General features: G+C 33.0%; 1 protein-coding gene across 2 annotated transcripts in view; it reads right to left on the reverse strand.

Moving 5' to 3' along the window:
* Window positions 1-14,033, reverse strand: part of Lim1 (LIM homeobox 1) — a 154,197-nt gene that overhangs the window by 28,640 nt on the left and 111,524 nt on the right. For both annotated transcript variants that reach the window (XM_036362075.2, XM_036362076.2), the window contains exons 4-5: window positions 10,754-10,944; window positions 9,889-10,107 (exon numbers count right to left, since the gene is read on the reverse strand). In XM_036362075.2, the coding sequence (XP_036217968.1) occupies window positions 9,889-10,107; window positions 10,754-10,944 (410 nt within the window). The remainder of the gene's footprint in view (window positions 1-9,888; window positions 10,108-10,753; window positions 10,945-14,033) is intronic.

Genomic DNA, 14,033 nt, shown 5'->3' on the forward strand with positions numbered 1-14,033 from the left:
AATTGCCAGAAAACAAAGGGGTTTATTAGTACTTCTCGACAATATCGACATTATAGCATATTATATTTCATAGTTTGTATAAATTTGCAGACTAGCTGTTGTTTTTTTTTTTTTTTGATACAAAATATATGTTTATTTTTAATATGTGTTGAGCATTTTTTGTAACTACCATTTTTTGTAGCAAAACACTTTTTGTGTCTCTCCATCTTTGTCTTGAAATTTGTTTGCCTTGTAATTTTTTGTGTCTTGCCATTTTTATGTCAAACCATTTTTAATGTCTTGTAATTTTTTTGTCTTGCCATTTTTATGTCTTACCATTTTTAATGTCTTGTAATTTTTTTGTCTTTACATTTTTTATGTCTTGCCATTTTTTATGTTTTGCTACTTTTTACGTCATGACATTTTTTGTTCTGCAATTTTTATGTCTTGAGATTTTTTAGTTTTGCCATTTTATATGTCCTTCTATTTTTTTTCTTGTTATTTTTTATGTCCATGCCTATTTTAGTATAAGTGTAAGTTTTTAAAGAAAATTTTTGCCTTTTGAAATTATTTAAATTTTGTACACACATTTTTCAATATTATTATTAGACATCAGCCTTGTCGTTCATGTATGTATCATAAATATGTATCAATGCATAATACCTTTTTATGTACAACAAATTATCTCTCGCCTTTTATTATGTCTTTTCATTGACATTTGAAAATGTTTCGCAATTAAAAATTAGTTGTCATGTTTAATGTCTCGCCATATTTTATATTGTACCTCATTTATGTCATACTATGTTTTGTGTCATACCATATTTTATGTCATGTCCTATTGTACCATGCTTTACGTCTTACTATATTCTATGCCGTACCACAGTTCTCGTCTTACCATATATTGCCATAATTCATGTCTTACCATATTTTATGTTTTGCCATTATTTATGACTTACTGTCAAAAATTTTAGCTAAACTCAAAATCATTTTCTCATCTAAACTTGGAACATTTATTTTGCTATTTGTGCGCTTGGCTACTAACTCTAGTATAATTTTAAGTTAGCGAAAGCTACTTTTATCTATGAGCTGCCAATTTTATATTTCACAAACATACAAGTACATATGCAACATCATTTTATGAGCAAAAAAGTGTTTAAAGCAACCTCTAACTATGACCATTCTGGTAGCTTGAAATGCAAAAGCAAATCTGAGTAGTAAAACAGAAGTGCATTTTAAAGAATTATGGAACTGTAATGGAAAATATTTAACTTTTTGGCCTTTCTAATCAATTAGTTGCATATAAATGACGGCAACAGCTACCGCCATATTCTCCACCTATTATCACAACACCAGCACAATTGGCTGTCGTTGTGCCGACCAACAACAAGCAGTCAATAACCTTAACTCTCATTTCGCCGTTTCGCTTCATGACAGGCCGATCAGGCCGCTCACACGGCAGCCGCTAAGCTTTTCAGCGTTTCTGTTGCGGCTGCTCCTGCTGCTGTGCTACTGATCGTTGTCGTTGATTGCCAAGCGAGCAACTGACAGACTGCAATCATTTACTAGTCACAGTTTTATATATGTGTTTGTTAGTGTGTGCTTTATTATGGTTACTATTTATTTTTCAACGCTTTATTGCTCGCCGAGCTGGTTAGCTGACGGCAGCGGCCGATGTTGGTAGCAGCGAAGGTTAATAAATAAGCGAAAATAAAATAAAAGTGACGAGTATGTAATGTGAAGGGCGCAAAAAGTTGCACAAACGGAAGTTATGATGATGGCTGCATAAGTATATATGTGTGTGTGTTTAAAGAATGTGCTGAAAAAATGTGTTTGCATTTTAATTACTTTTTGCTTATAAATAAGCGTTAACGCCCCGCAATATTGTGCAATTTTTTCTTTGCTTATAAATTTTTATAACTATACACAAATACAATATACATGCGTAACGAACACACATACATGCGTACTTTTGAAAAATTTTATTAAATGCAAAAATACTGATCAATAGGCGGCGATAAGCGGAGAGGCGCGCGCGTTCACTTTTCGGCTGACGCCAACTGCGCGCTGTTGTTACCCATTCGTTGTTGTCTGCTAAGCGCGCATAAATCTTGCGCGCTTGGAACGCGTTAACATTTCTGAGAAGTTGTAGAATTTCTAAACACTTTCGTTATATATTTTTAACAAATTTTAGCATTGAATATATATAATATCTTATGCATTTTGCTTTAACCACCACTCCAATTTGCTTCAATTTATACGATGTTTTTATTTTAAGTAAATCGCGTGGTTTGCTAATAAAGCAGCTTTTCATCTAACATGCAACAAGAGAATAGTCGCTCTTAACTATCACGCGCGCTTACTAAAATAATAATACAATTACTTAGAAATTGTTTGCAAACTATCGCGCTACCTTAACCAGCACACATACAAACATGCTCCTTCCAGATATATGTAGCCAGATCTCACGGTCACGGTTATCAATGGACACGCCTCAAGCACAACGAAGGTGACTGCCAAGAGCTTAACAACAGCGCGTCGCAAGTGGCTACCGCTGGCTATTATTACTGCAGCCAACTGGATTGTAGTTAACTTATTATTTGCACATTATTGTTGGCGCTGTAGTTTTTGTTGTACCCGTTCTTGTCAGCAAATAGCTTTTGCCGCGCTTAAGCTCCTATCTTATTACTTTGTGTTAATTATGTGCAGCTGCAGGGGTCATTGCGTCAGCGCGCGGCAGCATTTACCCTTTATGCTTGCATACATTGTGGTCGCCGCGGCGCGTTGATAACAGAGCGCGCGCGGTAGGCGCGACGACAATACAACTATGCGTTTGCTTTAAAGCATATAAATTATCGCGCGCTTACATGTAAGTGTTTACATATATGTGCACATTTATTTATATATATATATATGTAAGTTTATATACGATGGCTTACATTTTAACAAGCCAACGCTCTCGGGCATTGTTTAACACGCACGACTTAACGCCTCTTGCGAAACAAGCGCGCGCGCGCGCGCTCCACTTCCAATTATAAACATATATATGCGCCAACTACACATGTTGTATGCGCATTAAGTAGCCAGCCGCAACATGCAATTCACTGCGCGCATATTAGCGCGCTTTCCTGATGCTTCTCAGTATCAATCTAAGCCAAGTCAACTATATAGCCGTTGCTTCACCTGCTTAGCGGCGAAATACATACATATACTGCTTATATGTTGATGTATGTATGGAGGTGTAAGTGAATAACGTCCTTTATTGTTCAGCGCCGCCCTTACCATATCACTTGTGTTGTCACGTTTCGTCAGTAAATATCCTCCAACTACTTAAGGCGACACGTTGCGCGTACGGCGCATTGTGCTCGCAGGCTCCGCGGAGTGCCAAAATCCGCAAGTGACGGGCATTTTGACCGTAGCGTACATACAAACCTACGTGTGTACGCTTACTAAAATATCGCGTTCGTGCACGCACACATACTCTCATAATTGCTTATCTCGACATTCGTGGCCTGCTTGGCTACATCACACTTTCTTGCGCTAAATTTAATCTTATTACTTCATCACTTCATAACTTCGACAGGTTAAGTCTTTTACAGCTCGATCGCTTCAATCACACTTTAATGTTTTCATTCACTATGCGAAATATTTCCAAATTATTTTATTTTAATATTTTTTTTGTGTTAATTTCTGAGTTTTTTGAAGCTTTCGAGTTACTTTCAATTTTATTTTTAATATTTAACATATTTTTTGTTGTTATTGTTTAATTTATCAAGTACCCACTTTTCGCTTTGCCAACAGGTGATAAACATCTTAATGCGCTTAGCGCGCGAAGTCTCAAGGCATTCGCAAAGCAGATTAAAATATCAACTTGTCTTACTTACTTGCGATCTCTCGAGCTTAAGAAACTGCCAAGTGAGAACTTAATTTGCGTTAAGCAAGATATATACAGTAATGTATTATATATACATTCTTATGTGGTTGCAGATTGCTTAGTAAGGTATATAACATAACGTTATATAAATTTTACCGTAAGCATACAAATATAAAGCTGTTGCTATATAATCAAGTGTTTTCCTGTGTGACATATTGATTGTTAGTCGCTGGGTAACAGCGGAAATTATACTTTTTAAAATTTCAAAGTTTTGTGCTGAGAGGTTTAATATTTTAATTTTATTTGTAAAATGAAAAGTGATGAGTTTCTTTATTCGGAATTTTTGTTCATATCCCAATAACGAAGCTAAAAGCATATTTTTTTGTATAAATTATAAAAAATTTTGCTTCATAAAGTGCTAAAAAGTCTTTAGCTCAAATGAATATAACAATTTTAAACCGTTTTGAAAGTTTTTAAATTTCGGGATCCCGAAAAATATTCGGGATTTAAAATTTTATTGTTATTTTTTAAGAGTATTAAAAGAAATAATATTGAAAAATGCAGATATTTGTTTTGAATGATTTAATATTTTAAATTTGAAAAATTTTTATGTTCGGGATTAGTGTGCTACTCGAAACTGAAAAAAATTTTTTTTTTCGTAAATTGCTAGAAAGTCTTGAGCCCACATTAATATATCATTTTTGAAACATTTAGCAAATTTTTAGTATTCAGGATCCTTTTTTTTAAAATAATAAATCAGCTAATTCAGTGAAAGGCCTCTGGAAAAAATTTGAAAATGTTAATACGCAATGATATGGTGCAAAAAGTTTATATATGTATAAGCTTCAGCTCTGTGATACGTCGAAACAGAGGTTAAAATTAACTAAATATTAAATGAAAATTTGAAAAATTTTACGACAAATAAATCCTCTGAATTTATGCTCAATTTCTGTACAAAAATTTACATATATAAATATTTTTTCAAAAGCAGCAAAATAAGGGTTAGTTAAATTCTTCAATGAAATTTTATGTATACAGAATACAATAGTACAGCATTAAAAGAAGTTAGGATTACATTTCGAATTTCAGGATAAATAATTTCAAAATTGGTTACTTACGACAAAATGATACGACAATTTACTTTTAGCACCTAAAATTTTTAAAAGCTTTGAAATGGCAACGGAAAGTGCCACTTTTTCGATTTTATTTAGAAGAACATACTTAAACCTTTTGACTCTCTGAAGACTAGTAGCATAGTAAGAACTTCTGGTTTGCTGCTAAATTGGGCGATGCCAGATTTTTTGTACTGACTGTAAACATGTAAAGTATTTTACTCAAAGCTCTAAGGCCCAAATAGCAAAAATTGCAGTAGGTCTCAAAATTCTTCTCTATATTTGTATGTGCATGTGCTTATGCAACTTCAAATATTCCACCAGCGCCACCATTTTTCCACAATTTTGCTCACCAAAGCCGGAAATCTGGCACAAAATGCGTTTTATGCTTTCGAGTGCGCCATTTTAACTGCACTGCAAACTAAAAACCTGAAAAAAATCAGTAAAAAATTGCTTATGTACTTAAAAATATGTGGCAGCAGTATTTTGCTTGCAATGCGACCGCACAAGTTTGTGGCTTCGACGCTGCGCGCTTGTTGCAAGCTGACAGCCTGCGGTTTACGTTCCTCGTACATTTGTGGTTAACAGACGCAATTTTTCAATGGATTTTTTTCTCCTCAAACTCATATTTATTATTATAGTTTTCATTATTGGTTTTTGTTTTGCTTCATGCACATTGCAATGCCAACTAAAATGTTGTTGGATTTTTTATTTCCTTTGCATTTATATAATTTCATATTTTTTCTACTTTTGTTTGTGTGTGTATGTGTGTACAGCCGACATTTCGTTGCTTTGGTTTACCTTTGTAGTTCTTTGCTGTGTGCTTTGGTTTATGAGCACACTGATTTTGTTGTTGCTGTTGCTGATACCCGCCGCTATTGTTGTTGTAGTCATGATGCGGCTGCACTGAATGTGGTCAGCCATAACTGACAAATGTGGCTGTCAGTTGCAGTTCAAAACAATTTTCTGCTTGAGAATGTGAGCATTTTTGCGGTTTAGTGTTGTTGTTGTTTGTTGTTTTTTTTTGTTTATTTGTAAGCATTACTTGTTAAACGGTAGAGTTATATATTTTTTATACAAGTATATTGTTGTACACACAAACATTACATTGTTGTTGCGATATAACATATTTCTGTTAGCAAATATTCCTAACTTTCAATACTTGCTGGAAATACATTTTTCAGTTATAAAAGTTACAAGGTTGCCAGCTTTTCAAAAATTAATACAAAATAATTATTAAACAAAAATTGAAAATCACTGAAAACTGAGGAGCATCAAGGCTATACATCCATAAAATATTGTTTAATATGGTTGCCACCTGTTTATTACTTTTTAATTAAAAATATGCATAAATGAAACGAATTATTATATTATGAACATCAAACAAATAACAAAGTTATTTCAAAATATTTCTTGAAAATGTGGCAACCGTTATTTTTTTTGTATGTAAATAATATTTATAAATTTAGCGAATTACACCAATTTCGACATCAATCAATGGACACAATTTTTCCAAATTTACATTTGGAAAATGGATGCCACTTGTTTAGTTTTTTAATTCAAAAATATTCAGGTATTAATTAAATTAAATACTCCATTGTAGACAGCATATATAGGATAACATTATTTCAAGATTTTTTTATTGCTTTCAAAAATATTTATAAATTAAGCGAATTATGCCAGTATGTATATCAAACAAAATAGAAGCAAGAAATCAGCCATAAAAATGTATTTGAACCGTGTTGCCACCTGTTCGAAAAAAATTAAAATCAAACGAATTGATTAAATGAGCTCGATATTTGGTACCCAATGCAAGTTATTTGAGAATTCGTTGCTTTACTTAAAAAATGTATTAACCAATCCTATAAATACTAAAATATGGTAATTAAAGTACTCACTAAACTTTGTAAACAGCATATGTATAAAATCTCTAACCGAGATACACGTATTTTTAATCTTAATTTCGTATTATTGTTGTTGTTTATGCATTTTTTCCTTACACCTCTCCTTATTTTTTGCAACGCTGAACTCACTTGACCTTAAAATCTGTCAGTTAGTTACGCTGTAGCGTAACCCATCACTTTGATTTGCTCAATATTCGTCGCTGTCATAGTGCCTCTACTGCTTCTACCTACACAACAACAAGCTTAACTAAGCGCTCTACCACTGACTTCCTTCATAGTCACCTTGTGCAACGTCTATCATATCTGCTTTTCTAGGTGGGTACCTTTCGTCGTCTGCCAAGCGACCACAGTAACAATCGAGAGTATCATCCGTTGATTCAGCGTTTTAAGAATACACCGATTTGCTATCGTCTCAAGCGTTGCATAAAAAAATAACAACAATAAACAAGCAAACTGAATCGAAGTCATCATGACTAACTGGCCATCTATAAATGATTGTTTGCGCACCAGCTCAACGCGGAGAGGCTTCTCAGTTGTGGTTGCTAACTGCACGAACATATATTTAAAAAAATATATTTAAACATAGATATATATATATATACAATATATAGATATGTATATATCGCTCGTACTAAACTTCCAACAGGCAATTAGTCACTCCGCCGACCGGATCTCTCTTCGTTCCCATTTAGCTGCTCACTTTTTCTTTATTTTTTTTTAGTGCTACTTTATAATTTTTTGCTTTGATTTTTTCCTATACTTTCAATTTTTACTTTTTAATTTTATTTATTGTTCTGTTGTGCAAAATTTCCTCGCTACAACGCACAAATACTTTCAGCTCATTAGCATAAAAAGTTCATAAATAACCAACAGCAGCAACCCTGCCAAATATTATGCGACCCGATAACGTCGAAAACGTTAAGCAACAACCAGTGCGACATACATATTATATTTAAAATGTAGCATTAAAAAATTAGAAAAAAATATCCAAAATTTATGTAGGCAATGTGAGCAAAAAAGCTTTTGTAGGCGTTGATTATGTGTCTCGCAGTTATAGACTTTGTTTTAGTAGGCCTCTTTCATGCATAAATTAATATATTGAATATTTAAATATTTTTAATTTTATTCCGGTCGCTAAGATTGCAATTTATGTAAAGTGATTGTGTTTTATAGCACTATTAAAAAAAGCAACTTGTGATATTATTAGTCTAAGCAAAAAACACGTCTTTCCGGGAAACAAATTATTGTATATTCTGTTAATTTCTCCATTCATCCATTAAGAATAAAAAAAAACGTTTTTTGATACATATATCTAAGAACATTCACCGAAATTTAAAGTTTATCCGACAAACAGTTTCAGAAATATGCGTATTTGTAAGATTTTTTAGCTAAGTGCAATTGGTTCCTAAAACTTTTAACGCGTTTTGCTCGAAACGCCGTTTTCAAAGTCGATGAAGAAAATTTCTCCGAAACGGCTGGATGGATCGACTTGAAATTTGCACAGGACATTTTTATATATACTTGTATTTGTCAGGTAATGAGCGATGAAATTGTTTAACATAAACCTACTCTTTTTTAGGAAACCGCCAGTTATTAAAGTACAAGTATATTAAACACTTGAAAAAATATAAAAAATTTGTTTTTTGACTTGCAAGTAGATATCACCCCTTAGCGATTAATATTTATTATATTTTAATTTGGTTTTTCATATAATAGAAAGCAATAATTAAAAGATTAGTGATAACTAGTCAGATCAACAAAATTATTTGCTATGCAGTCTGTAGTTCTGTCTAAAGTTCGCCAAAATATCTTCTTTAGCTTAGTTTTCGAAAAATCTTTTTATTTATTTTTTTTTTAATTCAACTCGTATTTGCAAAAATATCAAATTTTTTAACTTTTGTATTGAATTTACTATTCGATCCAGGCTTTTCTAGTATAAATTTGCCAAAATGTAGGCAACGTTTTACAAAATGTTTACTGATTTGAAAAAAATATTTTTTTTCTATTTTTTTTGGACGTATTTGTCGATCTTAGTCTTTTTATATAAAACTTACTATCGAAAAGATCTAAAATGTCTAATTTTTGACAAAGTTTTCTAATAGACTTATCTTGTAGTTTTATATAAACGCTCGAAAATGTAGGCAATGTTTTTGTTTAATAATTTTTATATGTTAAAGAGGCTCTTGAAAACTTTTCAATACTTCTCGAAACCGTTGGACGCTTTTCCAAGGAATTTAGTATCTTTCATATCTAAGTACGCGCCGAAAAGTATTCAACATTTTCTTAAATGTCGGTTTTCGCTTTTTTCAGGAAAAATGTTTACCAAAAATTCTTGAAATATTTCATTTCATTTAGATTTTTGTAGTTGACTTTAATTATAGTTTGATATAAACATCCAAAATGAAGGCAATGTTTTTAAATGGTTATTGTATGTCAAGGAGGCTCTTAAAACCTTTTCGATTATTCTCAAAACCTTGCATGCATGGTTTTAGGCAATTGCAAGTAATTTTTATTGATTCGCCGAAATGTAGGCAAAGTTTTTTAAAAGCCCTCCAAACACTTTTAGAAAATATTTTTTACTTGATTCTGACTCTGACTTTATACTAAAGGTATATGCGCCAAAACTCGTCAAAACAAAGAAAAATTTTAACAATAATTGAAAATCTTAAAGAATAAAGCTTCGAGATTTGCTATAAATTAAATTGTCAATTTTTTTAGAGATATAACCCGGTAAATTAGTGATTTTTTATATACATATTCACAAGCTAAGTTTCATATTTATCACCATATATGTACATTCACACCTCCTTTACTAATGCCAATTACATGAATGCCAGCTGCCTTGATATCTCTCTTAAACGGCACATTTATTTGCAATTTGCCATTCGCCGCCTACATGCAAAGCGCTCATTCATCTTTGTGACAGTTTGCATGCTTTGAAAATATGCGCCAACCCAAACGCTCACACCTTTTATTTTTTATTTAATTTTTTTTTTACAAATAATCTTTATGCAAAACTCACCTGTATCACACGCATCGGCAACCCCGTCTCCTTGGCCAATTGTTCCCTAATATGCCGTGTCGGTTTCGGTGTTTGATTAAATGCCGTTTTCAGTACTTCCAGTTGTTTGGCTTTTATCGTCGTTCGCGGGCCGCGTCGCTTCGAGCCGTTCGCATCGTCAGGACTCTTGTTCTCCGCCTGCGAATCACCACGACCGTCAGGATCGCCATCTAAGGAACCCTGTAAATGGCAAAAATATAGAAAATAATATAGAAATGTAATGCAAGGAGGAGGTGTGGGGCAAGTGTGTCTGATTTTTTTTCTCAATTTTTCTTTTTGGTTTTTAGTGAAATCGAGCGATTTCATTTGCACCGCCAAACAAAGGCTTAACGTTGCAAGTACTACATACTTACCGCTTATATTCGTTGAATAACCATTTTCAAATCATTAATCATCAGCGGTAACACCACTAACACAATCGACTGTCCGACAGCGTACAACATCATCAGCAGCGCACCGCGCATAATCATCAAACGATCGGTCGCAGTAACGATTTTGGCGGCGTTAAGCAGTCGGAAAGTCAAATGGGCAAGTAGATACACACGCACACACCTTTATCGGAAATATTTAATGCAAATACAACAACAACACCAATACTTATCACAGTTCACAATGAGTTATGACTAAATATTTGGTGCACCGCTGTGCCGCTTACATCAGCTGTTGCCGCTATTCACACTCGCTGCATGCAACATGTTTTTATTTTTATCTATATATATATTTTTTTAAATATTTTTTTTACTGTTTTTATTTAACATTTTTTGTATTTCTTTATTTTTTTGGCTATTATTTTCATATACTTTAGTCGTTTACTAATGATTATTACCTGATCGGAATCGTCATGCGTGTTTTTACTATCCGTGCTCATACTTTGTACTGAGATATCGGATGCTCCCAATGGTCCACCCGCTGAGTCGGGCCCGTTCGGTCCCAATACGCCGAGGCCGAGTGGTGGCCCGCGCAAATGTGGTGGATCATCGTCGTCTTCGTCTTCGCTCGCGGAACCCATTAATGAATCTGTAATGATTTACAAGAACAAGAAAAAAAAAATGTTGCATGAGTTGATGATTAGGGAATCAGTCGTATCGAGAGGTGTACGAAATCTGAATGGGAAATGTGTAAATGTGGAAATTACACAAAAATACTACGACGCGCTTATTTGTTACTCGTTATAAATGGAAACGTATTGATGGCATGAAAAATGTATTTTTAATGCAAAATGTTTTGGGAACTCGAAGCGTTAGCGAGTTTAACTGCTTGCAATACTTTTTTCTATTTTTCTTTATGGTTTTTGATTTGTTTGCTTTTTTTTATCTTTTTAGTTGTTTTTGTTCTTGTATTTAGTGAATAGTGTTAAATATTAACTGGGCAACTGTGAGATAAATATAGAGTAACCACTCAAATGGGTTGATTAATATTTCTAGCAAAGAACAGTTATCAAGAATAAAAAATAACATTAGATAATATAATAGAAATAATATAATATAACAAATCGTAAACAATAGAAGTTTTGATTCGCAAGTATAGTTAGTTCTTATCTTAATATCTCTATTACGCATATTTTTTATCAATATTACAATAACTTTACTCTTCTAGTTTTTTAATGTAACGTTTTTTATGTAACGTTCATGGTTTTTAACTAGAAATATTATTATCCAAAATGCTTAAGGTATCTAATTTTTGCTACTCGAAAAATAAATTTTTTTCTTTGTTTTTTTATGGAGTTATGCCTCGGGCGTTGTATTTTTCTAGAAAAGGTATGTTCGAAAATATCTAAAATCTCAAAATTTTGCTATTTTTTTTTAACTGTCATATTTAATAGTTTCGTTTAAACGCTCTCAAATGTAGGCAATGTTTTTTTTTTAAATATTTGGTATATGTATATAATTTTAGTATTTGCAGATTTTTACGTTTTTTTTTAACGGGAACAGGGTATATTAAGTTTGCCATTAATTTTATAACACTCAGAAGGAAACGTCGGAGACCCCCTAAGAAGTATATATGTATTGTTTATAAATGATCAAAATCAAGTCCATGTACATATGTAAAACCTTTTTTATTTGTCAATATATCTTCACGAAATTCGGCATGATTTACTCTCCAAGGCCACAATTCAATTGCCTAATATATTGTTCAGAACACACCACTATATAGTAGCACATATAGCTGCCTTACAAACTCACGGATCAAAATAAGGAAAAAGATGTTGTGTGTTAAAAGAAATGCATCTGTGAGGATGCAACCAAAGTTGATGGTTTTTTTTTTTGTTTTGAATATATTGAACTCACAAAAATTTATTTGAGTTTATGAAACTTTGTATTGAATATATGTTTATTATATTTTAAATACATTATTAATTAATTAATTTTTTTATATTTTTTTATTATTATTGTTTTTTGTTTTGTTTTGCTAATTGTATATTTTAAATATAAATAAGAATTAAACCGATTTTAAAAAATTTTTGTTTTAAACATTTTTTTAAATTGCGATTTTGGAAATTCCAACTTTTCGAAGTTTTTTGTGTTTTTTGTAATATGTAATACATACATACTATAAGTATATTACGGTTTCTAAAATATTTCTTTTAATATAAGATTAACTTTTTTTAAAACTTTAAAAAAATTTTAAAATTACTCCCTAGTAAATTCATTTATTTATACATATGTTTTATGTTACTTTCTATCAGGTATGCTTCTGATAACCTGCATATATTGTGTGTAGTAAAAGTAGGAAATTTGTTTTAAGATAATTTGAAATATTTGTTAATTTAATTCAAAAATATGAGTGTCAATTATTGCAAAAACTGTTTTTAGTAAGCAGATCCACGGTTGATTAGCAAATTGTTGTAATAATTTTATGGAAAAAAATTGTTTCAGTTTTATTTCAGTAATATTTTATTTTTTAAGAAAGTAATTTCGTATTCTCCGCTTAAAAATTAAGCCTTTTCATACTCTGTCCATATTAGATCGACGTTGAACTTATTTTCCCAGCACTTCTGTTTTCATCATATATTACATATATGTAAATATACATGTATCAATATGAACTTGTCACACACCCTCCAACTCAGCAACTTACTACGCAAGCCTTCACTTTTGACAAGTCTGTGAACTTTAACCCTTGAGTGCACGCCTCTTCCGCGACTGAGCACTCCGCATACGCGTGTATCCTTTCATTTCCCCTTTTACAAACACACACACATGCATAAACTCATGCAACGCCACTTTACGCACTAGTTATTTAGCTTAGGTTACACAGCAACAACAACAATAATGTATCATATTGCCATAGTTATTTGTGTCCGAAATTGCCTAACAAGATGATGAATCAACTTAACAAATGCAATAAATAATATTTGCGCAGCTAATCTCACACCAATTCGAGTTGAATGCCCAACGAATTGAGGCCCAGCGGCACGTGACCGTGCGCGTGTGCCTTATTGAATGCCGTTGCGCGCAACTGCACAAAGCAAAGTTGCTGTATACAGCTGTGAGTGCGTGTGTCTGATAAGTAGCCGCAGCAGACAATCAGCGGGCTTTAAAGCTGTCGCTTCAATCACTGCTGTATTTGTTTGTCGCCAAACGCCACACATATACATACGTACATGTACACAAGTCTCCATTGTGCTCGTATTTGCATTCATGTGTTGTTCTATGTGGTGCTTGCTGGTGTTGCAAGTTGTTCGTTTGCATTTCTATTGCCGGCACCCGCCAACATCAACGTCAGCAGTGGTTGTGTCTTATCAAAGCCATACCATGCAAAATGCTGACACGCGCACGACACTCACGCATGAAAGTGGCAGGCGCAACGACACACAGATAGACAGATGGTTGAGCCCTATACACACGCAGGCTGGCGGTAGTCAGACAACCGTTGCATACATTTTGGCACTTAAGCACTTTGTACTTGAAAATTAATCGCTTTTTAAAATGTGCTGCCTTGAGACCTTCTTTTAGTAGTAGCAACACACTTGTAGGTTGTCGTGCACTTGCACGGCCTCAAAGGACACTTTAATGAGCATATTATGAAGAAAGAATGAAGCGTGTAACTCTCGGCGCTTGTGGGTGAGTAATTCTGTATTTGTTAATAGACTTAATAAAAGAGAA

The sequence above is a fragment of the Bactrocera oleae genome, chromosome 5 (genome assembly GCF_042242935.1).
Source record: "Bactrocera oleae isolate idBacOlea1 chromosome 5, idBacOlea1, whole genome shotgun sequence".
Taxonomy (NCBI): domain Eukaryota; kingdom Metazoa; phylum Arthropoda; class Insecta; order Diptera; family Tephritidae; genus Bactrocera; species Bactrocera oleae.